General features: G+C 42.6%; 1 protein-coding gene across 2 annotated transcripts in view; it reads right to left on the reverse strand.

The window, feature by feature from the left end:
• Nucleotides 1-6,574: 6,574 nt before the first annotated feature.
• Nucleotides 6,575-27,552, reverse strand: part of RNF24 (ring finger protein 24) — a 54,808-nt gene continuing 33,830 nt past the window's right edge. Inside the window, exons 3-6 of one of the 2 annotated variants that reach the window (XM_036244306.1) lie at nucleotides 21,628-21,670; nucleotides 17,996-18,037; nucleotides 8,315-8,394; nucleotides 6,575-7,575 (exon numbers count right to left, since the gene is read on the reverse strand). In XM_036244306.1, the coding sequence (XP_036100199.1) occupies nucleotides 7,437-7,575; nucleotides 8,315-8,394; nucleotides 17,996-18,037; nucleotides 21,628-21,670 (304 nt within the window). In that variant the 3' untranslated portion in view covers nucleotides 6,575-7,436. The remainder of the gene's footprint in view (nucleotides 7,576-8,314; nucleotides 8,395-17,995; nucleotides 18,038-21,627; nucleotides 21,671-27,552) is intronic. The other variant, XM_036244307.1, reaches the window with a different exon arrangement.

The following is a 27,552-nucleotide window of genomic DNA, read 5'->3' on the forward strand; positions in this document are numbered from 1 at the left end:
GCCAGGGCGCCACTCACTCTTGAGAAGCTGTCGCTGTGACCTCACTTTGCTCACACTGTCACTCCATGGGAAGGTTCTCGATAGGTCCACCAGTGAGTCTTGTTACTAAATCTAACGGGCATTTTATGTCCTTACCTTCTTCAGTTCTAACCCAGACCCCTTGCTTTCCTTCTGCTTCCCTGGCCCTTGTCTCAGCCAGCTTGTTCTCTGAAGACAGTTCCACACTGCCAGCTCTTGGCGCAGTCCTGACTAAAGCAGTCATCAGTACTCACCGTGACCCTGACTTCGAAGGCAGTACGCCCAGCCCAGCACTTGCCTCTGAGCTCCAGTCCTGAGGCGGTGCTTGCTTTTCCTCCTCTCAACTTGTCTATCTCCAAGGCTGTCCTGACACACAAGTGTCCACACCCTTTCCCCCGAACTTCCCCCGCATCATCTTCAGTCCCTCCAGCTTGGGATGCATGTCAGCTCGGTCTCCACTCACCACTGCCATCTTCTCCCCGCAGTTGTCCTTTCAGTCTGCCTGCCACATGGTAGCCTGGGGGTCCCTCCACATCCCCCCACTAGAGGGAGTGGGGGTGACTGGTCATGGTCCAGGTGACAAGGAAAGGCGGCCTGGCCTACACCAGCGTGCGAGCAGTTAGGTGGCCCGGTGGGGAGGTGGAATGGTTAGAGGGTTGGGCTGTGATGATGATGTGGGGGAGGGAGGTTCTAGGAGAGCACAGGCTTATTGGGGAGGCTTGGTTTGGGGCTGATTGATACCAAATAGCAGCTGGATGTTTGGGTTGTAGCTAATATATCCGAGAATGATGGTGTGTGGAGGTGGGAATTTAGTGACTACCAAGGTAGAATGAGAATAACAGCTGATGGGCAGAGAGAGGGAAGGCTGCAAAGAAAACTGAAGCGAGGTCAGAGGGTGCTGGTGGGGGTCTGTTGCTCAGGAGACTGAGGGGAGAGGAGTTCTCCAGGCACCTGCATTGAGGATTAAGAGGTGGCCCAGAGATGGCCTTGAGGGGAACAGTCCCCCAAAGCTATGAGGCAGAAGCTGATCTGCAGAGGTCCTAGTGAGTGGTGGTGAGGAGAAATGGCAGCTACCACAGGGTGACTTCGGACCAAGAGGTTTTCTTTTTCTCCTAAAAGAAGTTATTTGCAGGTCTGGGATGTAGTTAAAGGTATGAGGTATGGGCTAGTTCTGCTACTTCAGCCTCCCTGATCACTAGTGTCTGTATTTGGGAAACTACCTGTCTGTCCAGCCACGTCAGCAAAGCTGAGGCCAGGGTGGCAGGTGAGGCCTTGGCTTCTCTGCTTTCTCCCTCACTGTGGCCTAGTGTTCTACTTATCACCTCTGACCTTCACCCACACCTTGTGGGGACAGGCCAGGAGCTTTCAGTCACCTGTTGCTGGTGATCAGCTCAGTTTGATTAGAACTACTCACCTTGACTTTCCAACTCTTGCTAGACAAGCTTCGGTGGGGTGTGTTGGTGACCATGAGTGGGTATGTGATGAACACGAAGTAGTTTTCAAAATCTGCTCTTTATTTACATTTGTTTAAGTCAATTACATGCATGTTTTATTTTTAAACAAGAGTAATTAGCAAAAAATGCATTAAAACTTTAAAATAGCAATTAAATATACAAAAATATAGCTTACAAAAAACTGCGAATGTTTAAAAATATTCTGCTGCAGAATTCTTAGTGTACAAACACGTCTATGAAACCTGAGGCTCAGCATTTCATAAACCATTTTTTTTTTGAGGGAGTTATATAATATCTAGTGAATGATCCCTAGTGGGCTAAACTACAAGACTGAACTATCTACCTTCCTGGCAATGATCTGTCAAGAGACCCAGAGATGACAGTTATCAGGAACACTATCTTGGAAGACGGTGTCCAGGAGGGACTTATTAACACTGGTCCCATCTGCCTACATGCTCTAGGGGAACCTGGGAGGGAAGGGGCAGACGGGTGCTGTGCAGCTGGCCCGAGGTGCAGACCCACTAGGCTCGCACTGGCACAGGGAGTGGAAAGGAGCTACAATCAAAGTACAGACAAGTCCCTTGGCACTGGCGGGGCTCACTTTCTAGGTGCATGTCCCTGGGACAGGCAGGGTGTTCTTGACCTACAGAAGTGAGCACAGGATTGGTAAACAGTGCTGATGTTTGGTCTAAAAGTGGAGAAGACTATTTGCATTTTGGAACAACTTGGGCTCTAAAAGGAACTGGACAAATGACATTGAACAAGCCTCTCTATTTTCCTCTTGATAACTCTGAAATGGAAGCACATTAATCTTATCTGCTAAAGAACCATGGCCCAGCATTTTCCAGTTACCAACTGCAAATTTTACCTGAATTTATACATCGTGAATTAGGTCCTTGATTCAAATTCCTAACAGCCAATGTGAAGGGACACACTAACCCAGGGCCAGAGATTCATCACGGGACAGATGGGTGGAGGTTCACATGCAATTCCTTTTCAAGTTTCAGGTCAGGGGCCCACATGCACATTGAATCCTGGGGGAGCTATGGGTGGCAGGACACGGGGGGTGGGGTGGGGTTTCGGACCCAGAGGCACCAGCCATGGCCCTCTCCCCATGGCTACGTAAAAGAAGCAGCTTTAATTTTCATATTCTGCAGGGGCAAAAAAAAACAAAAAAAAAACTTAAAAATATTTTTTAAAGAAAAGATTACTGGTGGGGTAATGTCATTGAATGGGAGAAGAGTTGGGCTTGGAAAAAATTCTGTGGGAAGTGTTTTTTGGGGTGTGTGTGGATACAGTGGGGCGGGAAAGGGAGCCCAACCCATGTACTTGAACATCTAGGATTAATCTACATATGGACCGCCTACTTGCTCAGCAACATCTGAGACACCTGCTTCACAAGGTAGACAGGTGTCTCGGCCTTCAGTTGCTGCTGCTCAAAAATCCTGCCTCAAACGCAGGTGCTCACCTAAGAAAGCAAGAGAGTTGTTAACAGATCGCTGCTAGACCCGGGCTTTACTTGGAACTGGCCAGGATGTGGGGCAGCTTGTCCAGGTGGCTGCAAAGCTGCTGGACCTGGATGAGAGGCCTGCACTGTTCTTGGCTTACAGAGCCTGCTCTTGAGTGTCCTGTCAGAGTCTGGACACTGGTTGTGCTCCTGTATTTGGATATCTGGTAAGTCAGGGAGGGATTGTAGTTTCTGATTTGTACAGAAAACTAGAATTCCAGTGCTGCAATCAATTTTAAAAAAATGCTTATTTCCCAGTTCCTGGCTCACCTTTGACATATATTCTGACTTCTGGTACAGCTCTTCCCATGTGAATAGGAATGCTACTTGAATATACTCTGGTATTACATGATTAAAGGAGAAAAATTATATACACACACATATATGTACATACACACGTGTGTGTATTTGCTTGTATATACATAAATGACCTCTGGAAGGATACACAAGAACAAAACGGTGTGCAAGCGGTGAGAAGCTGGGCTTGCTGGAGGTCAGGGATGCAAGGAAGACTGATTTATGAACCACAGAAGGGGATTACCTGTTCAAAATTAAAAAGGCATGTTCAGCCTGGCCGGTGTGGTTCAGTGGTTGACATGGACCCATGCACCAAGAGGTCACCAGTTCAATTCCCAGTCAGGGCACATGCCCAGTTTGTGGGCCCAATCCCCAGTGGGGGGTATGCAGGAGGTGGCCAGTCAATGTTCTCTCTCGTCAATGTTTCTATCTCTCCCTCTCTAAAAATAAAAAATCAATAAAGAAAAAACTTTATAAAAAGCATGTTCAGTGGGCAACAACAAAGTCGGGAGCACTGGGTAAAGGCAGTGAAGACAGGGTAAGAGAAAGGGAGCCAGCAGACCTGGGACAACAGGAGCCCCACATGACCTGTGTGATGTTGCCTGGTATCAGCAGCTCCCATGACTTCCAGACCTGTCACCTGCCAGACTCTGGACACAGCTAATCCTTGCAAGAGCCAGTAAAGATGCCATTATTGCAATTCCTGGGTAACAGATAAGGAAACAGGCTCGGAGAGGACAACTGGCAGAAAGGCACCTGGCTGGTGAGTGACTAATTCAAATTGCTCTGACCAGTTTTTCTGTCCAAAGCTCTGGGGATGCTTCCCAAAATGCATTTCATAATTCCCACAAAGCCTCAGAAAAGTAATTACTACAGTCATTAAGAATAGCTTAGCAGAGTGGGATCAGGTCTGGAGATGACAGACTTTGGAGTGGGGCTGTGGGAAGGGACTGAGGTCACGGATCCAGGGGGCTTGGCATTGGGGAAAACCCTCTTCATTTGTCAAGACTTGTGAAGAACTGGCTGTCTGGCAATGGTGGGAAGTCCCCTGTACCCCTCGGCCCAGACTTCTTCATGCACGTGCCACCTGTTCCCATCTGGCTATTTCTGTCTTGTCCTGCTCCCTTCCAGGGACAGGCCTGACCAGATCCCCTGTGGCAAAGTAAAGTGGTAGACAACCAAGAATCAAGTCAGGCTGGTTTTGTTCCATTTCTAAAGCCAGCTGAATTCAGTTGTGCCCCTGGTGACCATTAGATAATGATTCAGCCACCAGTGGAATCTAGTTGGGGCTGAGTTCTGTTCCGCCAGCTCATGGCATGCAAGTAACATCCAGTCTTGGAGCTGCTTAAGATGCATTAAGATAAAGTAAAAAATCATGTCATTAGCCAGTGGCCCGAAAGCAGATCAGAGTCCCCATGTGTCTACAGATGAACAAGAGGTCACCCACTCAGATAGGACAGAGCAGCCTCACTGTGAGGTGTGAGCCTGGGCCAAGTGTATTAAGGGATCCTTGACTCATTCTTTAAAAAAAAAGTTCAGATGGAAATTAACTGTCACAACACTGTGATTAACCCTTAGCCACATGCAGTTAGCAGCAGTGCAGTGCAGGGGGTGCTGGAAGAGGACCCAAGTGTGGGTGGCAAATGCATTTAAGTTGCGTAGCTAAGAATTGCAGGATACTGCCAAGTGACAATGGCCATGCTGTAGAAGGGCATCAAGCCAAGAAAGGGGAGATGACTATGAGCAGAGTGGGCACTCAGCACTCCAATGGCCAGCCCTACCCTAGTGGAAGCGCTGCATTTTACAAAGCCCCCCCCCATTCACAAGGGTTGAGGACGTTAGTGGCACCTCATGGGGCAAAGCAGACTCACTGCGGTGCCGTGGAGAGCGCACAGCATTCTCAAGCTTTCCTCAAACTATTTGCGCCTCTGGTCCAGTGCACACCAACCACCTCAACTTTTAGCTATGACACAGTGACATGAATTAATTTGCCTCCCTACAAATACAGGGACTTGGTGAGGCTGTCTCCTTGGTACTGACACGGGCAGAAGGTGGCTGCAACGGAAAGGCTATAATCCTGCAGCGGGGTCGAAGCAATCTGCGGTATAGAGCACACGCATTCCTCCTCCTCCGAGGGGAAATTTCTTCCTTATTCAAACCCCATAATGACAAGATGACATTTGTTCCAAGGCCATTCCATGGAAAATGGTGGGTGTTGGTCATTAATGAGGCTAGTCCTGAAGCAAGCCTACTTCTGACACTGGTCACTGAAAATATTTCGCTGTAAACTGGGTGCTTTGCAGCATTCAACTCTATTGTGCTACAAACAGAACGCAGAAACAGAGGGCGAAAGTCCGAGTGTACAAATAGTTCTTTTCATGGGTGCCAAACAGGCTAAGGCTTTCATATAAAAATATTCCACACTTTCCTTGCCCTGTTTAAGAAACAGTCCAGTTGGCATACCATAGGAATACCATACAATAGGTCATGCAGGAAACGGCCAATTCTGACTAAGTAGATTTGTAATTTTCCAAACTGGATTCTGCCCAGCACTTTTCTAGGCTAATAGGAATTTTCCTCATCCTCTGACTCCAGCTACCTGAGCCAAGGACAGGTTCCCTTTCCCATTCTAAGATGGCAGAGGCTGGGTTCCAGAAAAAATTCCTGGATACATGCCATAATCAGAATTGCAAAGCTGCTCCATCCTCTCCGTACCGCGCAGACAGTATTTCCAGTGAGAGCGGCCCTGCTCACACCTGTGAGGGAGAGAGGCAAAGCTGTTGACGAGCCCATCCCTGTAATGGAAGGAGGTGGAGAACAGGGCTGTGGAAAAGAACTAGAAAGTTCATAGCTAATTTATACAATATTCATGAATCCTAACGGACTCTGAGTCATTTCTAGAAAAGTTGGACAGAAAGAGCCAAAGAATAGCATGCATTTCTTTCCTATAAAGACACTTTCAATTGGTTTTCGCAAGTCCGAATACTGAGGCACACACCAATGAACAGCCCTGCAGGAGCTTCCTGAAACTATTTACAATTTCAAGTGGATCCCTGGCTAAAGAATTACAGAGGGATCTTATTTGGGATGCTTTAAATTGTTAAAAAGTCAATGACAGGCATTTTCTCTGAAGTAAAAACAGATGGGGCAAGGGAGGGACAAGAACAGAGGGGAGGAAGACAGGGAGAGGCAAGGGGGTCAGCATCCCCCTCTCTCAGCAGGGCCAGGAGGACTTGCCATTCTCAGCTGTCTGAGGAGCTCCCAGTGGCTCCCAACTGCGACCAAGTAGCAGCTCTGCTGGAGTCACTTCACAGGGGGGAACCTGGGCAGCACTCTGAGGCCCCCTGGGGCACACAGGGACAGCATGGGCTCAGAGGCCCACCCTCTGCTGGGGCTCCTGATGGGCAGCTTGGCCATGCCTCACTGGTGAGGGCAGAGGGGGGTTGGGAGTAGAGGAAATGGCTTCTGACCAGGCCTTTCTAAGCACACCTAATGTTCTTCGCTTGGATAATTTGATAAGCAGGTGTTGTGGAACTGAGGGAGAAGTGATGGCGGGCACTGTAACCAAAGCCCTTGGGTTCCAAGATGGCCTTATCAAAGGAACGAAAGGTGAAAAGCCTTGTTGGCACTGTCTCACCAACCAGGCAACTGGTCGTGCTTCGGCTGAGGTAACCGCTGGTTTTACTTGGCTCAGGGGCTGCCGGGAAGGTCTGCTGCTGCTAAGGCATGCACAGTCTGCATAGAAGCTCATCTGTCTGCAGGGTGGGGGGTTGGTGGCTTTAAAGACCAGCCCTCAATTCCCTTCTCTAACACTTGTGTGTATCTTCCCTTCTGCGTGAGAAAGAGTCACCTTACATGGAGATAAGTGTCTAGGAGACAGCATGTAATTGAGTCAGCAAGAGACTCATGAAGTTTCTTGAACCAAACCCACAGGCTCATTCAACTTCTTTTCTCTCGACATGGGGTAGTGTCAGCGTGCTTTGGTTGTCAAAAAACCCCCAGAATTCTGGGTTCTCAGCTTCGTTGGCCCAAGAGTGCTTCATGAGGCAAAGGGAGTGGCAGCTGGTACCCAGGTGGAGCTGCCAACACAGGGAGCACTTGTGTTCCTCCTGCCTCCGTGCGGACGTGGGATCCTGCAACAGTTTGATTCTTGTGGTGAGTTATACAATGTTCTCTGCCCCGGGCAGGGGCCCCTGTGGGGGTCCATGGTCCTGCTTACTGTGCAACTGGGCCAGCTGCAGAACTGGCATGTTGCACAGTGGACACACTTTCCGAACCTCCAGCCACTTAATAAGGCACCTGCAAAATGAGACACCACAGGAAGGAAGACATCAGTCCCGTGCTCATGGTAGGTGCCCCCGCCTCCTACATCTTGCATGTTGAGCACGTTTGTTGTCCAGAACAGTCAGGTCCTGAGGAGCTCCACCCCTCAGTGGAGAACACAGTGGAGAATGTTCTGGAGGAACCAGAGCCTCCAATCTTCCAAAAAGCAATGGTAAGAAGGCAGTCAGTGTGCCATACCCTCTGTTATCCGTGTTTCTTACAGAAAGAAGTACACTGAGGGTGGTGTGAAGTGGGAGAAATAAAATTTTCTAATAGAAATGTAAAACGCATAAATTTGCAAGAGAAGGGGGAATATGAATATGTCTGCAAGAAGAGGAGGAGAGAACCCCACACTACCATTTACATTCAGATTTTTCTATCTTGATTTAAAATAACTATGGTTTTGATTAAATAAGTTTTTTGGAATGTAAGCTCTCACTGGAAAGTTCCATTAAATAGCTGTTTATAGCTTGGGCTCCCTGGAGGTGTGGGCTTGCCTGGCTCTCTGCCCAGAGTCCTGCTGGGGTGGTCACGTTCCACAGCCCCAGTTCCTCCTAGTGTCATGTACACACACCCCACCCTGTAGGGTGCTTTCTGCATTATAGACCAATCATGAAGCCTTCAAGCCTGTCTGGCACTGTCCCAAGCCCACATGTAAGTTGGTTGATGTGCCGCAAACTCAGGTCCCTTTAAATAATTCCACACCAATACTCACTTTCTGTGGAAGGCATGCTTACATGGACAAATTCCCAACTCATCTCGAGGCTTGAAGTCTTCTAGACACACTGCACAGAGCTGAAAGATAAATTCACAGATGAGGCAAAGTGTCTAAGTACTCTCTCAGGCTACAAAGTAAAGTGCAGGCTCCCAAGGCCCAGCCCTTTCAGGGGGGTTTACAATGTCCCACAGTTTGTTAAGTAAAAGAAATAGGCTTGACTGGTCAAGGTCTTCTGAAGAGTCTTTTGCTCTTCCTGTCACATGTCTTCAAAGAGGAGGGCAGGTGGGAGAAGACAGAAAGCAAGAGGCAGTTTCCTTTGCTTCAGTGCGTCAGAAGAGTTTGATTTAGGTTCATTCGCACTAGATAGGCCGGATAATGCAGCTTGCCTGTGGTGTGCCCAGGAGCTGAGTCCGCAGGGGCTCTCTGCCTGCTCAGCAGCACAGACCTTGCCAGGGACTGCTCATGCCCCTGGGCGTGCCCTGGGCTCCCCTTTCTCTAGTAACATGCTTTTTATAGTTCCTGAGTCCCCTCACTTTGGCAATGTCCTTCTGTCATTGTCTATCTTTGTCATATGAAAAGTTACTCAAGAGTCACTGAACTAAACTTGAGAAAATGTGCAGATGAGGCCAGGATGGCTCTCTGACAGGTGGCCAGGCTCCACAGCTTGGACAGGCTTCTCCTTCATACCCAGATGCTGGTTTTCAACCACTACTTCTTGGCACTTACCAGTGCCCAGGGACACCAAATATGGTCACCTTCCCCCATTTTATAGAGGAGGAAACAGAAACTCAGAGCAATCACCACGCTTCCCAAGGCCATGCCGTTGGTCAGGGCCAGCTGGGCTGGGGACCCAGGGCTCTGCACTGATGTGCTGTTGTCCACTTCTACCTCCTGCTCAAAGCTTGAATTCCTCCCTGCTTGCTTCCTTGTCCATGTCTATGGACCCTGGTTCAACCATTACCATTTCTTGCCCGGACTACTGACATAGTCTCTCTGTAATTTTTTTTATAACCTATAACAAGTAACCCAGTCTTCTTAGGTTACATGCCAGGATAAGTGAATCTTGGTGCCCCATGGTCTTCTAACGCCCTTCCCTCAGGGCCCTGTATATGCATCAGATAGGATCCTCACAGGATGAGGGGAAGAATAACTCTTGTCCTTCATCTATGTGAAATGAGGACACTGCCTGTCCCACCTCCCTCATAGGACTGTGATCAGCTCGGGGTGGGGAGTGGGGGGTGGGGGGCAGAGCTGAGGAGGCCTTAAGGCAGTCTACCAGTATCAGTGGCTTTTATTCACGTTTAAATTTTGCAATGGGAGCACTGTTTTCTTTTTTTTTATCCTCACCTGAGGACATTTTTTTCCATTTTTCGTTCAGATAGAGTGGGAATGAGAGAGGGAGAGAGACATCGACGTGAAAGGGACACATCGAGTGGCTGCCACCTGCACGACCCAACCAGGGCCGGGGGCAAACTGCAACCGGGGTACATGCTCTTAGTGGGAACCGAACCCGGGTTTCTCTGGACCATAGGCCAACGCTCTAACCGCTGAGCCAAACCGGCCAGGGCTGGGAGCACTATTTTCAAGCCCATTTCTGTTTTCTGGAGGAAGTTTGAGAAAAAGCTGCCAGTAAAAATGAGATGCTAGCAGCTCTGGCCTTGGAGTGATCTTTTGGGGCCTCAACTTCCCACCTGTGAAGGGCGAATGGTGTCCCCACCTCGTAGACTGTGAACAGTCCCTATGGCCTTAAACAACCAGCTTCCCTCCTAGCTCAGCCCTCCCCTGAAACACAGTCCGGACCGCTGCCCTCTGGAGATTCAACACTGCTCCGACCAAAGGGCAAGAAGTTGGACAAGTCACTCATTTTTATTTATTTATTTTTCCAGGATCCAAAATTAGATTTGTAGTCTTTTCAAAACGGAGTTACTACTAGTGGTTATAAAGTGCTATTATGTTCTTCTCAAACAAATTCTAAAACCATAGTCACCTGAAAAAAACACCACAAGATAAATTCTGACATTTTAAGTACTGAAGGGATCAAAATCCAAGAACAATCACCAAGAGAAAAACCTAGGAACTGACTTCTTAGAGAAGGTCCCTGAAGGGTCAAACCAATTTTACAACTTAAAAAACAAAACAAAACAAAACACACACACACACACATAAATATTTTTTTTCTTTATTGATTTTAGAGAAAGAGGAAGGAAGAGAGAGATAGAAACATCAATAAGAGAGAACATCAACTGGCCACCTCCTGCATGCCCCCCACTGGGGATCGGGCCCACAACCTGGGCATGTGCCCTGACCAGGAATCGAACCAGCAACCTCTTGGTGCATGGGTGGATGCTCAACCAGTAAGCCACACTGGCCAGTCTATTTTTTTTTTTTAATTAATTTTTTAGAAAAGGAGGAAGGGAGAGGGAAAAAGAGAAATATCAATGTAAGAGAGAAATCAGTTGCTTCCCGTACCCCAGCTGGGGACCAAACCTGGACATGGGCCCTGATCAGGAATCGAACTGGTGACCTTTCCGTACATGGGACAATGCTCAACAAACTAAGCCACACCGCCCAAGGCCTAATTTTAGAACTTTAAAGATCATAGTTTGCAAATGAGCTTTACTTTCCAGTATATTAGCAACAGATTGTCTTTCCAGTCTGAGTTCCCATCCCTTTTTTAAAAAAATGGAGATATAATTCACAAACCACAATATAAACCCCTCCAAAGTGTACAATTTAGCAGTTTTTGGTACATTCACAGAGTTGTGAAGTGGTATCTCATTGTGGTTTTGATATACATTTCTTTAATGACTAGTGATGTTACACTTATTGGCCATTTGTATATCTTCTTTGGAGAAATGTCTATTCAAATCCTTTGCCCATATTTTAGTTGGGTTACTTTTCTTTTTGTTATTGAGTTATAAGAGTTCTTTATATATTCTAGACACAAATCCTTTATCAGACAGACAACTGATTTTCACGATGGTGCAAAAATATTTCAATGGTGGAAGGACAACCTTTTCAACAAATGGTGTTGGAGCAACTGGACAGTCAGAGGCACAAAAGTATGACATGATCCCTAAAGCATAAGCAACCAAAAGAAAAAAATGATAAATTGGACTTCATCAAATTAAAAAACTTTTGTTTTGCAAAAGACCCTTTTAGGATGAAAAGATCGGGATAACTATTTGCAGATATTTTATTTTGTAGGCTTTTGATTATTACACTGTAAGAGTTCTTTATACTTGGATATTAGACTCTTATCAGATTATAAGATTTGCAAATATTTTCCCCTGTGGGTTGTCTTTTTACTTTCTTGATAATGGCCTTTGAAGCATAAACATTTTTAATTTTGATGAAGTACAAATTATCTTTTTTTTCTTTGGTTGCTTGTGTGTTAGGTATCACATCTAAGAAAGCACTGTCTAATCCAAATCCACAAAGATTTATGTCTGTGTTTATGTCTAAGAGTTTTTAAATTTTAGTTGTTACATTTAGGTCTTTGATCCATTTCTGTATGTGGTATGAGGGCAGGGATCCAGCTTCATTCTTTTGCATGTGGTTATGTAGTTATTGCAGCACCATTTGTTGAATAGAATACTCTTTTCCTATTGAATTGTCTTGGCACCCTTGTTGAAAATCAATGGACTGTAAATGTCTGAGTTTAATTCTGAACTCTCAATTGTATTTAATTAATCTTTATGTCAATCCATCTGCCAGTCTTAATATAGTATATTAAACATTATAACTTTGTGGTAAGTTCTGAAATTAGAAGGTGTGAGTCCTCCAACTCTGTTCTTCACTATTTTCAAGATTACTTTGGGCTATTCTGGGGTTCCTTGTGCATTTGCATGTGAATTTTAGGATCTGCTTTTCAATTTCTACAATAACAACAACAAAAAAGGCAGCTATAATTTTGATAGATTGTGTTGATTCTGTAGATATTTTGTGGAATATTGCCATCTTAACAGTAAGTCTTCCAAACATGGGATGCCTTTCCATTTAAGTCTTCTTTAATGTTGTTCAATGATGTTTTGTAGCTTTCAGCATACATGTCTGAGCTTCTTGTGGGAAGCAGGGCAGAGCAGGGCCATTGTGTGTCTTCCACATGACTCCTCACCCACTACCTGCCTGACCCAGGAAACTAACCTAAACATGGCTCTTCCTGGTCCCTGTGCAGCTAGGATCCCAGCTGTTGCTGAGATGCGGAGGACAGCAGGTTTTCCTTTCCTGTGTAAAGGTACAGGCAATACCACCCTGATGGAAGAAGGAATGGACCCAAACTTGTTCAAATTTGGAAGCTACGGCCCTGGCCAGTGTGGCTCAGTTGGTTGGGTGTTGTCCTGTGCACTGAAGGGTTGCTGGTTCCATTCCCGGTGGGGGCACATGCCTGGGTTGCAGGCTTGATCCCTGTTCGGGGGTGCGTATGAGGCAGCTGATTGCTGTTTTGCTCTCACATCGATGTTTCTCTCTCTCCCTCCCTTCTCCCTTTCCTCTCTCTCTAAAACATTAAAAAAAATAAAATGGTTAGAATGGTACGTTAAAAAAAAAATTGGAAGTTGCCCTGGCCAGTTTGGCTCAGCAGTTAGAGCGTCGGCCTGCGGTCCTGAGAGACCCGGGTTCGGTTCCCGCTAAGGGCACGTACCTCGGTTGCAGTTTGTCCCCGGCCCTGGTCGGTTGTGCGGGTGGCAGCCACTCGATGTGTTCCTTTCACATCAATCTTTCTCTCTCTCTCTCTCTCTCTGTTCCTCTCTCTCCCTTCCACTCTACCTACAAAAAAAAAAAAATGGAAAAAGTCCTCCGGTGAGGATAAAAAAAAAAAAAAAAAAGAAGCTACGTGGATGGCTGTACCACTATACTGTAGTTGCGGGCTTAGCGTTCTGCAAGACTATGCATGTTTTGATTGGCTCAGGTAGCAACAGCAGGTGAATGAGGCCTCTTTCTCTGGTGGGGTGGCAGGACAGAAAGAGCATGATGCAGAAAAATACTTGAAAAAAATAAAGACTGAAAACTTCCTAAGCTTGGTGAAATATATATTTATGAAGTTGAGTAAGACCCAAACAATATAAATCCAATGAAATCCATGCCTAGGCACCACAATTAAATTGCTGAAAATCAAAGCCAGAGAAAAATGACACATTACTGATAGGGAATCAATGATGTGAATGACTGTGAATTTCTCACCAGACAACCATACAAACCAGAAGAAAGTGGCACAACATTTAAAAAGTAATGAAAGAAAAGAACTGTCAACCCAGAGTTCTCCATCCAACAAAAATAAACTTCAGGAATAAAGAAAAAAGACCTTCTCAGATGAAGGTGAACTAATAGAATTCATAGCCAGCGGATCTACTCTAAAAGAATTGCTGAAGGAAGGTTATTGCACAGAAGGAATGTGGCAAAAGAAGTAAACTTGGAACACTGGAATGAAGAGCAACAGAAATGATAATTATCTGGATAAATATAATAGACTATTCTTCCCTACTAAATTCTTCAAAATATATCTAATGGTCAAAAGTAAAAAAATATAACACTGTTCGATTGGATTTTCAATGTACATAGATGTGATATGACAGCTACTGCATAAAAGGGGAAATGTAAAAGGATCTATATGGACATAAGGTTTCTATATTCCAATTGAAATATGAAAAAATCGATTTTAAATGTTTATGTTGTAATCGCTAAGCAACCACTAAAAAAGTTGTACAAAAAATAAAGTAAAAATCACAATAGATAAATTAGAATACTAAAAATGTTCAAATAACTGAAAAGGCAGGAAAAGGGAAGCAAAGGAATAAAGAGAGGGAAAAGCAGAAGACAGATAATAAAATGGTAGACATAATTCTAAGCATACATATCAACAATTGCATTGAATGCAAATGCTCTAAACACACCAATTAAAAGACAGATGGGCAGAGTGGATTAAAAAACATGACAACTATGTGTTGTGTATAAGAAAACTCAGTCAAATATACTTATACAGCCCGGCTGGTGTGGCTTAGTGGTTGAGCATCGACCTATGCACCAAGAGGTTGCCAGTTCGATTCCCGTCAGGGCACATGCTTGGGCTGTGGGCCTGATCCCCAGTGGGGAACATGCAGGAAGCGGCTAATCGATGTTTCTATCTCTCTCTCCCTCTCCTTCCTTTCTCTCTCTAATATCAATAAAGAAAAAAAAATTATACAGGTAGATCGAAAATAATAAAAGGATGGAAAAAGACATGCCATGTAAACATTAATCAAAAGAAGCTGGGCCTGGCCTGTGTGGCTCAGTGGATTGAGCATCATCCCATGAACTGAGAGGTCCCGGTTTGATTCCCGGTCAGGGCACATGGCTGGGTTGTGTGCTTGATCCCCAGTGGGGAGTGGGTTGGAGGGGGGGGGGGCGCGTGCAGGAGGCAGCTGATTGATGTTCAGCTTCCACATAGATGTTTCTATCTCTCCCTTCCTCTCTCTCTAAAGAATCAATAAAAACATATTTTTTTTAAAAAGAAGCTAGAATAGCTATATTAATATCGGACAAAATTTCAAAGCAAAAACAATTATTAGAGATGAAGAGGGATATTACTTTTTTTTAAATCCTCATCTGAGGATATGTTTCTCATTGATTCTAGAGAGAGAGGAAGGGAGAGGGAGAGAGAGAAAGAGAGAGAGAGAGAGAGAGAAATATCAGTGTGAAAGAGAAACATCGATCAGTTGCCTCCCATATGTGACCCGACCAAGGATCAAATCTGAGACGTGGGTATGTGCCCTGACCAGACATTGAACCCACAACATTTTGGTGCACGATATGATGCTCCAACCAACTGAGTCACACCAGCCAGGACGAGGGATATTATATTTTGTTTTTGTTTTTTTATGTATGATGTGTGCTGAGATAACAGACACTCATATAATTTTTTTTTTCCTTTATTGATTTCAGAGAGAGAGGAAGTGAGAGGGAGAGAGAGACAGAAACATTGATGAGAGAAAACACTGATTGGCTGCCTCCTGCATGCCCCCACCAGGGATTGGGCCCACAACCTGGGCATGTGTCCTGACCGGGAATCAAACCGGCGACCTCCTGGTACATGGGTCGACGCTCAACCACTGAGCCACACCAACCAGATGGGATATTTTATTTTGATAAAGAGTCAATTCACCAAGAAGACATAAAATTCCTAAATATGTATGAACCTAACAACAGAACTCCAAATAAAGAGATAAATGAAAAGATGAATTTGAATTATGTTTACAAACTGAAAGATTTGACATGGTAAAGATGCCAATTTTCCCCCAAGTGATTTATAGATTTAATGTAATATTAACCAAAATCCCAGCAGGATTTTTTTGTTTTGTTTTTTTAGAATATAGGCAAGCTGATGCTAACATTTACATGGAAGAGCAAAGGAACTAGACTAGCTAAAACATATAGAATAAAAGAAAAATAAAGTTGAAGGAATTATACTACTTGATTTTAAGACTTACTATAAAACCACAGTAATCAAGACTAAAGAGACAGACACATAAATCAATGGAACAGAATAAGAGAATCCAGAAACAGATTCACAAAAATATGGCCATTTGATTTTTTATAAAGGTGCAATAGGAATTTAATGGAGAAAGCAACCACTCACCATAACCAGAGCTGGAGACATTGTGGTGAACAAATCAAAGAATAAATGCAAATGGCAAACAGATCACAGACTAATGCCAAGACTCTCAGGCTTCACTTGAAAAAACTCAGATCTGGCAACAACTGGCCTATTTTCCCCACATGGCAACAATGAACCAGAACTGAGTGCTAGCAACTCCTTTACACAGAACCTGCATGCCCCAATGTGTCACAGCTTCCATGGCACCTGTTTCTCTTGACCCCAAGATCCAGTAGATGCCATTTTTATCCCACTTGCATGGTTATGACTAGAAACATGTTGTTTCTTTTTTTTCTAAATGAAAAAAGTGCAATACAAAAGAGCATGTACAGTCTTATTACAACTATACTATGATACATACCAATACAGATAGTAGTATGCAAAAAAGAAAAAAAAAATTTTCTTAAGGTAGTGAAAAAAATGAAACACGTTTCCTTTAGAGATTTCCTTTATGTCCATGTCTCTGTTAAAAGATGGAGGAAGAAAAGATAAAAAGGAGAAACTGTGGGTTTTGAGAGAGGATATTTTTCTTATTTTGCATTTATCTTTAGATAGAGCAGAAGGGAGAGAGGGAGAATATATAGAGAGAAACATCGATGTGAGAGAGACACATTGACTGGTTGCCACCCACACAACCCCAACCGGGTCGGGGACAAACCGCAACCGAGGTACGCACCCTTGGGGGAACCAAACCCGGGACTCTCTGGTCCACAGGCCGATGCTCTAACGACTGAGCCTAACCGGCCAGGGCGAGGATATTTTTCTTTTCTTTATAGAAAGACAACATATTCTCATGTCTGAATATGCATATATCACCCCTTAGCTACACTTATTATAAGTGTTGCTTGACTCCTAGACTGGTAGAAAAAACGAAAAAACAAAAAATGATATAAATAGTCATGACTGTAGAGCCAACTGTGCAGGAAGCTGGGGGTGGTGGTAGTGTCTGGGCATCTGAGTCAGCAAGGTTGATATATTTATCAAAATACAATATCCCTCACCCTGGCTGATGTGGCTCAGTTGGTTGGAGCATTGTTCCATGCACCAAAGGGTTGTGGATTCGATTCCTGCTCAGGGCTCATACCCAGGTCTCGAGTTTGATCCTTTATGGGAGTAAAAGCCAAGAAGAAGCTACATAATCCTGCAATACTGGACCTCAAGGGCCTCTCATTGTATATACCAGGTAACAGATAGCGCCCTTCTGCACAGTCTATGACTTTCTCATTTATAGGCTCCTCTATAAGGCTCTTAGAGCAGAAAATAGTAAGTATTTTATGCTTCTTTGTTTCTCTATGATTTACTACAGTGTCTGACATGTTTTATGCATTCAGTAATTTAAAAATTATTTTTAAATTTAATGTTAACTTATTTTCCTTCTTTAAAATCAAGAACATTGTATGAAAAACTATCATCGTTTGACCAACTTCCCCTAATCTTATTCCTCTTTTCTCCTCCTCCATGTGATCATTACATGTCCTTCTCAGAGTAACAGTAAGAGAACTGATAAAACAATTAGGTTAGAGAGGAAAGGAAAGATGAGCTTCTGCAGTGCCCTGTAAAAAAAAAGCAGCCCTGGCCGGTTTGGCTCAGCAGTTAGAGCATTGGCCTGTGGACCAAAGAGTCACAGGTTCGATTCCAGCCAAGGGCATGTACCTTGGTTGCGCTTCAACCCTGGCCCGGGTCAGCCTCATGCAGGAGGCAACCGATTGATGCATCTCTCTCATATTGATACTTCTCTCTCTCAATGTTTGTCTCCTCTCTTTCTCTCCCTCCCTGCCACCCTCTCACTCTATCTGAAGATAAATGGAAAAAGACCCTTGGGGGAGGATTAAAATAATACTTGTAATAATAAAAATAATAAATAAATAAAATTTAGAAGTCTTCACACAATTTTTATGTGACCTCATCCTCAAATATTCTATTAAAATGATCAAAATACACCAAATTTTTAAAACTTCTGTAAGTAAAGTTGTTTAAGCATACTATAGCATACCACTATATTAGAAAACAGCTCAAGAGAAGATCAAAATACTTGTAAGACAACTTACCTCATGTAAATTCAGTTCTTTTACTTTCTCTTTTAATATAACCTGTAAGACAAAAAGTATGTTTTTAAGCCCATTTAAATCTGTAATTTAAAAAATTTCTTTATACTTTCAAATATTTTTCTTTTGTGTATATAACTTATTTCCTCTCATTCAATATTGAAGAGAATTTCTTTTACAGTTTGAGACAGAACATTTTATCAACATTCTTTGAACTTGAGCAATGATGCAATATTCTTCTGGAAAGCAATTTTAAAATCTCTTTCACAACAGATTAAAATTTGGCAAAAGACATTAACATATGCCCATCTGGACTAAGTGCAAACACAGGAGGAAAATAAGTAAGTCTGACTGCCTTATGGTTCAGTAAATCACAGCACTGGCTGATTGGACTGACTGATTAGTAATTTATAAAAGATGAAAAAGATCAGCTCTGGCTGGTATTACTCAGTGGTTAGAGCATCAGCCCGTGGACCAATGAGTTGCAGGTTTGATTCCGGTCAAGGGCACAGACCTTGGTTGCAGTTCCTCCCTGGCCCTGGTTGGGCTGTGTGGGAGGCAACCAGTCGATGTGTTGCTCTCACATCATTGCTCCCCCCCCCCACAACTTTATCTGAAGATAAATGGAAAAGTATCCTTGGGTGAGGATAAAAAAAAAAGATCAATCTTAATTTTAAAGTTTTGCTCATTATTATATTATATACATCACTATCTTCAGAAAACTTTAGCTCTATCTAGAAGTATATAAATAGGCTTAAAATTCACCCAGGTGCCATCCTTAATCTGACTTTCTAGTGACTAGATATCAGTTAAAAAGAATGCCAAGTGATAAGAGGGCAAATGATTAAATTGAAAATTTCTGAGAATAAACTTAACTTATTAGAATTATATATCATCTTCAAATGAAAAAACAGGCAAGTGAAATTTGGGAAAAATCTCTATTTTGGGTATCTTATATTCCTGAACCAAAAATAGTTTTGAGGGCAAATCATATTTTCAGGGATGTATTAAATTTCAAATTCAGTATTTTTCTTTCCCAAGATTTTTTTTCTTCCTTTATTGATTTTAGAGATAGAGGAAGTGAGGAAGAGATAGAGACATCGATGAGAGAGAACATCGATTGGCTGCCTCCTGTGTGCCCCTCAATGAAGATCGGGCCCACAACCTGGGCATGTGTCCCGACCGGGAATTGAACCGGTGACCTCTTGGTACATGGGTCGACGCTCAACCACTGAGCCACACCGGCTGGACTAAAATTCAGTATTTTTTAAGGACTTTATTAATTCTCTCAGTCAATTTCACCTTTTAAATGACCAGCAAGGCCAAGTATACTTTTTAGTTAGCTTTTTTTTTTTTTTTAAATCCTTACCTGAGGACATTTTTCCATTTTTGTTCAGGTAGAGTGGGAGGGAGAGAGAGGAAAAGAGAGAGAGAAACATCGATGTGAAAGGGACACATCAAGTGGCTGCCTCCTGCCCTGGCCGGTTTGGCTCAGCGGTTGGATCGTCGGCCTGCGGTAAAGAGAAGTGGCTGCCTCCTGCATGACCCCAGGGCCAGGACAAACTGCAACCAAGGTACGTGCTCTTAGCAGGAACCAAACCCAGGTCTCTCTGGACCACGGGCCGACGCTCTAACCACTGAGCAAAACCGGCTAGGGCTTTAGTTAGCTTTTTTAACATACAAATAGGTTGTCAAGATCATGATAGGCCCTGGCTGGTTTTGCTCAGCAGTTAAAGCAACTGCCCGCGGACCAGAGAGTCCTGGGTTTGGTTCCTGCTAAGGGCAGTACCTCAGTTGCAGTTTGTCCCTATCCCCGGTTGGGGTTGTTTGGGTGGCAAGCACTTGATGTGTCTCTCTCACATTGATGTTTCTCTCTCTCTCTCTCTTCCTCCCTCTCTCCCTCTCACTCAATCTGAAGATAAATGCAAAAATGTCCTCGGGTGAGGATTAAAAAAAAAAAAAAAAGATCATGATAGAACTGAGACAAAAAGATTCATTTATTTAGAAAACTAAAACATTCCATTCCGCCCTGGCCGGTTTGGCTCAGCGGTTAGAGCGTCGGCCTGCGGTCCCGAGAGACCCGGGTTCGGTTCCCGCTAAGGGCATGTACCTCGGTTGCAGTTTGTCCCCGGCCCTGGTTGGTCGTGCGGGTGGCAGCCACTCGATGTGTCCCTTTCACATCGATGTTTCTCTCTCTCTTCCTCTCTCCCCCTCCCACTCTACCTGAACAAAAAATGGAAAAGTGTCCTCAGGTGATGCTTAAACTGCCCAGCTGGTGTGGCTCAGTGGTTGAGCGTCAACCTGTGCACCAAGAGGCCGCCAGTTCGATTTCCAGTCAGGGCACATGCCCAGGTTGTGGGCCAGGTCCCCAGTGGGGGGCACGCAGGAGGCAGCCGATCAATATTCTCTCTCATCGATTTCTCCATCTCTCTCTCCCTCTCCCTTCCCCTCTCTCTAAAATCAATAAAGAAGAAAAAAAATTAAAAAAAAAAAAAATAAAACATTCCATTCCATGTATGAATCCCACACGAAACCTATGCAGAAGAGTATGGGGATTACCTATGACATCAGTGTAGACATCTAAGGAACTCGCCAGGGAGCTTGGATTTCAAAGACACACAGGCAGAAGATGGACAAAAAGATATGCAATCCTAAAATGGGGAGCCAGTTCTGTAACATCATGTCAGCAAGGTTAAAGACCTAAATAAGCTAAAGCTTGTCCTTCTTCCCACCAAAAAAGCTAAGAACAACAAAATAATGCTTTGGTCCAAAAGAAAAGTAAGGCCCACTGTTGGGTGTCAGTGATAAAATATTAATGGATGACACATGGAAAAAAACAAATTTTACTTGCCTTCAAGTAAAGCTAAGTTTATTATTTTAAAGAATAAATCAGTAAAGGGATAGTATAAAGGGGTAGGGTTACCAGTGATGATCCAAGTAGACTTCTAGTGGTGTGACATAAGCTAACACTTAAAGTACAAAAGGGAAGGAGACGAGCCCTGGCCGGTTTGGCTCAGCAGTTAGAGCGTCGGCCTGCGGTCCTGAGAGACCTGGGTTCGGTTCCCGCTAAGGGTGCGTACCTCGGTTGTAGTTTGTCCCCGGCCCTGGTCGGTTGTATGGGTGGCAGCCGCTCGATGTGTTCCTTTCACGTCGATGTTTCTCTCTCTCTCTCTGTTCCTCTCTCTCCCTCCCACTCTATCTGAACAACAACAACAAAAAAAATGGAAAAATGTCCTCGGGTGAGGATAAAAAAAAAAAGGGGGGGGGAGGAGACGAGATCACTGAATAGAGCTGTTCATCTGAGGAACCGGTATGTCTTTAACGAAGGAGGTAAAAAAAATTATTTAATGAGATCCTATTTAATATAATCTTTAAGAATTATAAGCACTAGCACTTCTCTTTAGCAAAATGTTAGCCTAAGTTCCCTGTTAAATTATATTATTGTATCATATGAACGTTCTATAACTTCAAAAAATTAGAAAGAAGAGTACTTAAATAATCTATTATGTACTGCAAACTGACTAGTAAAATGCTAACAGGAATACAAGTCCTCATTTAAAATGAGTGAAAATATGAGTTCTCATTTTTGGGGGATAAAAAAACACAATCAAATCAACCTAAAGTAAATTTCTCACCTGTTTGTAGGCATAAAATTCTTTGTGTGCTTGATGTCTTAGCCTAAAAGACAAATGAACAATGTGATAATAAGATTTCCAAGACAACAATTTGAAAATAATAAGGAAACTGCTAATTTTGGTATCAGTTTATATAATTTATGGTTTAAAATCCAGAATCTTTATCCTGGAATACACCCAAATGACATATCTTTTACCATTTCATGAGAAAATGACCAGTGAACCTTAAAATGTTATCCGAATGTAAGTTCAAGTAAAATCTCATTAAACAAACTCTCAATACAATTATTTTAACGAAGCCTCAATTCTTTTTATATTGATGACAGTCCACTTGTTTCAATATTTAATATATCACATTTTTCTTAATTTCACATTTTAAGTAAAATATATATCTAATAATGTACAAAAACCTTAAGAATTCAGCTAAATATTACAATACACACACACACACACACACGTGGAACTATCACCTCGATGAAGATATACAACATTTCCAGCACCCCTTAAATGACTTTTCCCAATCAATATCCACCCCTAAGAGGTACCCACTCATTCTGATTTCTATCATTGTAGATTAACTATGCTTGTTTTTGAACTTCACATGAATGGATCATTTGGAATATACTCTTTTCCACTGGCTTCTTTCAGTCAACAATTACTTTTGAAATTTATCCATGTTGCAGTAATTCTCTTTTTGACTGACATATAGTGTCCCATTGTATGAACATTATAAATATTTATCCATCTGTTGACAAATATTTAGATTACTTCCAGTTTGGGGCTACTATGAATAAAGCCGCTACACAAATTCTTCTACATGTCTTTTACTGGACATATAGACTCATTTCTGTTGAGTATATAACTAGGAGTAGAACTGCTGGTCCAAAGTGCTTATACTGATTTCTACTCCTATGGGTAATGCATGAGAATTCTAGTTGTTCCACATCTTTGCAAGACTTCATAAGGTCAGTTTAAGCCAATCTGGTGGGTGTTTAGTAGTATCTCATTTTGGTTTTAATTTGCATTTCTCAAATGGTGTGTAGAACTCTTTCATATCGTATTCCCAATTGGACATCTTCTTTTATGAAATGCCTATTTGAGTTTTTTGCCCATTTAAAAAAATGAGTTGTCTTCCTTTTTTGTATTGATTTGTAGGAGTTCCTTATATATTTTGATGTGAGTCTTCGGTTTATGTACTGCAATTATTTTCTACTCTGTGGCTCTTACCTTTTCATTCTCTTAATGGTATCTTTTGACGAACAAAAGTTTTTGTTTTAAATTAAGTCCAGTTTATCAACTCGTCTTAATAATGTCAGTTCTTTTTGTGTCCAATTAAAGAAATCTTTGCCTATCCCCAGATCATGAAGATATTCTCTTGTGAGTACTGTAAAAACAATGTTATTTCATCTATTACATTTAAGTATATATAATCTGAAATTAGTCTTTATGTATGATTTGAGGTAGAGGTCAAGATTCTTTTCATCCACATGCAGATTTTCATTGGACTCATTTATTACAAAACCCTTCTTTTCCCACTGCATTGCAGTGGCACATCTGTTGTACGTCAGACATAATATGTGAGTGTGTTTCTAGAGTTTTCATTCTATTGGTCTATTTGCCTGTACTTGTGTACTAGATTAAACAGTATAGTATCCTCTTAAAAATTATATCTAACTGGAACTTTAGAATATAACCTTATTTGAAAATAGTCTTTGCAGATTATTTAGTTAAAATGAGCTCATATTGGACTGATGTCCTTAGAAGAGGAGAGGAAATACAGACACAGGGAAGAAAGCCAGGTGAAGACAGAGACAGACATTGAAGTGATGCAGCTACAAGCCAAAGAATATCAAGAATTGCTGTTAACCACCAGGAACTAGGAAGAGGCAAGGAAGGATCCTGCCCTAGAGCCTTCAGAGGGAGCAAGGCCCTGCTGACACCTTGATTTTGAACTCCTAGAACAGTGAGATTAAACTGTTGTTGTTTTAAGCCACCCAGTTTGTGGTACTTGGTTACAGCAGCCCTGGGAAACTGATGCACCTTCTGACAATATCACACTGGTTTTTTAAAAACTTGTATTTTGAAATAATTTTAGATTTACAGAAAAGTTGCAAAAATAGAGTTCACATATACTTTTCTCCCAGCTTTTCCAATGCCATATTACACAACCATAGTACAATGATCAAAACAAGTATATGAACATTGATATATTAATATTGATATAGTAAAAACAACAGACTTTATTTGAACTTCACCGGTTTTTCATTAATGTCCTTTTCCTGTTCTATGATCCAATCTAAAGTCCCACCTTGCATCTAGTTTTGTCTCCTTAGCCTCTCCCCAATCTGTGACAGGGTCCTGTTTTTCCTTTTCTTTCAAGATTTTGACATATTAACCATGATCGCTTGGTTATGGAAGTGTCTACTGGGTCTCTCCACTGTAGTTACTATTTTCTCCTTTGTAACTGATCATCTTGGGGGAGAGATGTTGAAACTATGCAAATATCCTATTTGTTCTCAAGCTTTTGACCACTGTTTTAGCACCCATCTTGCTGGCAACAATTACTGTCGTGTTCCCCTGGTGGTGGTTTTGTAGTTTCCTAATTCCTTGTACATCTATTAACTAGAATTCTGTAAAGAACAGATGACCCTTCTTCCTCATTTATTTATATCAGTATGAACTCATGGATATTTGTTTTAGTCTATGGGTTAGAATTCAATATGATCATTGTTAGTATTTTTAAAATAAGTTTTTAGTGATTTTAGAGAAATAGGAAGGGAGAGGGGGAGAGAGAGAGAAACATAGATGAAACATCAATCGCCTGCCTCCTGCACACCCCCACTGGGGACTGAGCCTGCAACCCTGGCATATGCCCTGACTGGGAATCAAACCTGAAATCTCTTGGTGCACTGAGATGACGCTCAGCCAACTGAGCCATACTGGCCAGGCAATATGATCACTTTGTTGCTCAAATTTATTTAGGTTTGGCCATTAGGAGTTCCATCAGGTTGGCTTCTGTATCTTTAACATGCCTTCATCCTTTCCCATGCATTTCCTTGCTTACTGGCACTGAAAGATGTTCCAGACTCATCTTGTATTTTCCATGCCCCAGTTGTAGAATTAACCACTTCTTCCAAAGAACTTTGGTTCCCTTTACTAGAGAATAGTATTTAGAAAGCAAGATCTGGCCCTGGCTGGTTTGGCTCAGCGGTTAGAGCGTCGGCCTGCGGTCCAGAGAGACCTGGGTTCAGTTCCCGCTAGGGGTACGTACCTCGGTTGCAGTTTGTCCCTGGCCCTGGTTAGTCATGCGGGTGGCAGCCACTCGATGTGTCCCTTTCACGTCAATGTTTCTCTCTCTCTCTCTCTCCCTCCCACTCTATTTGAACAAAAAATGGAAAAAAAATGTCCTCGGGTGAGGATTAAAAAAAAAGCAAGAGCCCTGGCCAGTTTGGCTCAGCGGTTAGAGCGTCGGCCTGTGGTCCGGAGAGACCCGGGTTCAGTTCCCGCTAAGGGCACGTACTTCAGTTGCAGTTTGTCCCCGGCCCTGGTTGGTCGTGCGGGTGGCAGCCACTCGATGTGTCCCTTCACATCGATGTTTCTCTCTCTCTCTCTCCCTTCCTCTCTCTCCTTCCCACTCTACCTGTACAAAAACTGGAAAAATATCCTCGGGTGAGGATAAAAAAAAAAAAAAAAGCAAGATCTGGCCCTGGCCAGTTTTGCTCAGCGGGTAGTGTCAGCCCATGGACCAAAGAGTCATGGGTTTGATTCCAGCCAAGGGCAGGTACCTCGGTTGTGGGTCCCTGGCCCTGGTCAGGGTCATTTGGGAGTCAACCAGAGGATGTGTCTATCTCATGTCAATGTCTCTCTCTCTCTCTCTCCTCCTCCCTCCCACTCTATCTGAAGATGAATGGAAAAATATCCTTGGGTGAGGATTAAAAAAAAAAAGCAAGCAAGATCTGGGTGCTAGATGAATAGCACTCTGTTTGAAGTACTAGAGCTCTGTAACAAGACTTGGGATCCAGTAGTATAAGTCCTCAAGCTTTGTTCTTAACTATGTCTTGGCTATTCTTGGTTCTCTGCATTTCCATATTAATTTCATGAGTTTGTCAATTTTCACAAAAAACCTGTTGTGATTTTGACTGAGATTGTATGGAATTTATAGATCAATTGGGTAAGAAGTAACATCTTTGCAAGACTGAGTTTCCAATCTATGAACCTATTTATTAGATCTTAATTTCTTTATTTTTGCAATTTTTATTAATTTATTTTTGTTACAGATGTTTCTCCTCTACCCCCGCCCCCGACACCTTCTTCCAGATCCCACCCCGCCCTGATCCTAATTTCTTTATACATTTCTAGATAGAACACTTATACATTTTTCATTAGATTTATTCCTAGGTATTTGGTAATTTTTGATTTACTATAAATAATATATTTTTTTCATTTTCTAATTCTTTGTTGCTACTATATAGAAAAAACAATTTTGTATATTGATCCTGTATCTAACAACTTATTTTAAAATAGTTTACCTGTAGAATCTTGTTGATTTTTAATATATACAATCATTTTGTCTATAAATAATGACAGTTTAAACTCTGGCCTTATAATATATTTTATTTATTTTTTATTTCATTTCACTTCTTTTATTCTCTTCTTTTTCTGCATTGGCTAGGACCTCTAATACAATGTTAAATAAAAGTGGTGATATTGAATGTCCCTATCAATACATCACTATTAAGTATGTCTTCTCTAGACTTTTTGTACATAACCTTGATTTAAATAAACAAAGTTTCTTTGTATCCTAGTTTTTTATTAAAAAAAAAAAATCATGAATAGGTACTAGTTTTTATCAAATGCTTTGTTTCCATACACCCCCCCCCGACCTTTTACTGTTATTGTGGTCTATTGTATTGATACCTTCACTCCTGGAATAAAGCCCACTTGGTTGTAATGTACTATCTTTTTTTTTTTTATCCTCACCCGAGGACATTTTTTGCATTTATCTTCAGATAGAGCGGGAGGGAGAGAGGGAGGAGAGAGACACATCGATGTGAGAGAGACACATCAACTGGTTGCCACCTACATGACCCCAACCAGGGTGGGGACAAACTGCAACCGAGGTACGTGCCCTTAGTGGGAACCAAACCTGGGTCTCTCCGGTTTGCGGGCTGATGCTCTAACCACTGAGCAAAACCGGCCAGGGCTGTACTATCTTTTTTGCATATCCCTGAATTTGATTTACACTAATATTTTGTTCATGAGAGACATAAGTCTATATTTTCCTTTCTTGCAATGTCCTTGTGAGCTTTGCATACTTTTTTTTTAATCGTCACCATTTTTTGTTCAGATAGAGTGGGAGGGAGAGAGAGGGGGAGAGAGAGAGAAACATCGCCGTGAAAGAGACATATCGAGTGGCTGCCTCTCACACAACCCAACCAGGGCCTGGGACAAACTGCAACAGAGGTATGTGCCCTTAGCGGGAACTGAACCCAGGTCTCTCTGGACCACAGGCCCATGTTCTAACCACTGAGCCAAACTGGCCAGGGTAGCTTTGCACTTTTAATCAAAATGTGTCCTCATTATATGAATTGAGAAGTATTTCTTCTATTCTCTGGAAGAGTCATTTAAGAGTGGTATTTTTTTCTTAAATATTTGAAGGGATTCACTGGTGAAGTTGCCTGGCTTACAGTCTCTGTGGAATGCTTTATAGCACATTCAATTTCTTACTAGGTATATAATTATTAATATTTTCTATTTCTTGTTGAGGCAGTTTTTTTATTCCTTTAATTTTTTTTTGTTAATCCTCACCCAAAGATATTTTTCCATTGATTTTTAGATAAAGTGAAAGGGAGGGAAGGAGAGAGAGAAACATCAATGTGAGAGAGTCAAGAGATACATCGATTGGTTGCCTCCCTCATGCCCCGA

This window comes from Molossus molossus, unplaced genomic scaffold (assembly GCF_014108415.1).
Source record: "Molossus molossus isolate mMolMol1 unplaced genomic scaffold, mMolMol1.p scaffold_m16_p_6, whole genome shotgun sequence".
Taxonomy (NCBI): Eukaryota; Metazoa; Chordata; class Mammalia; order Chiroptera; family Molossidae; genus Molossus; species Molossus molossus.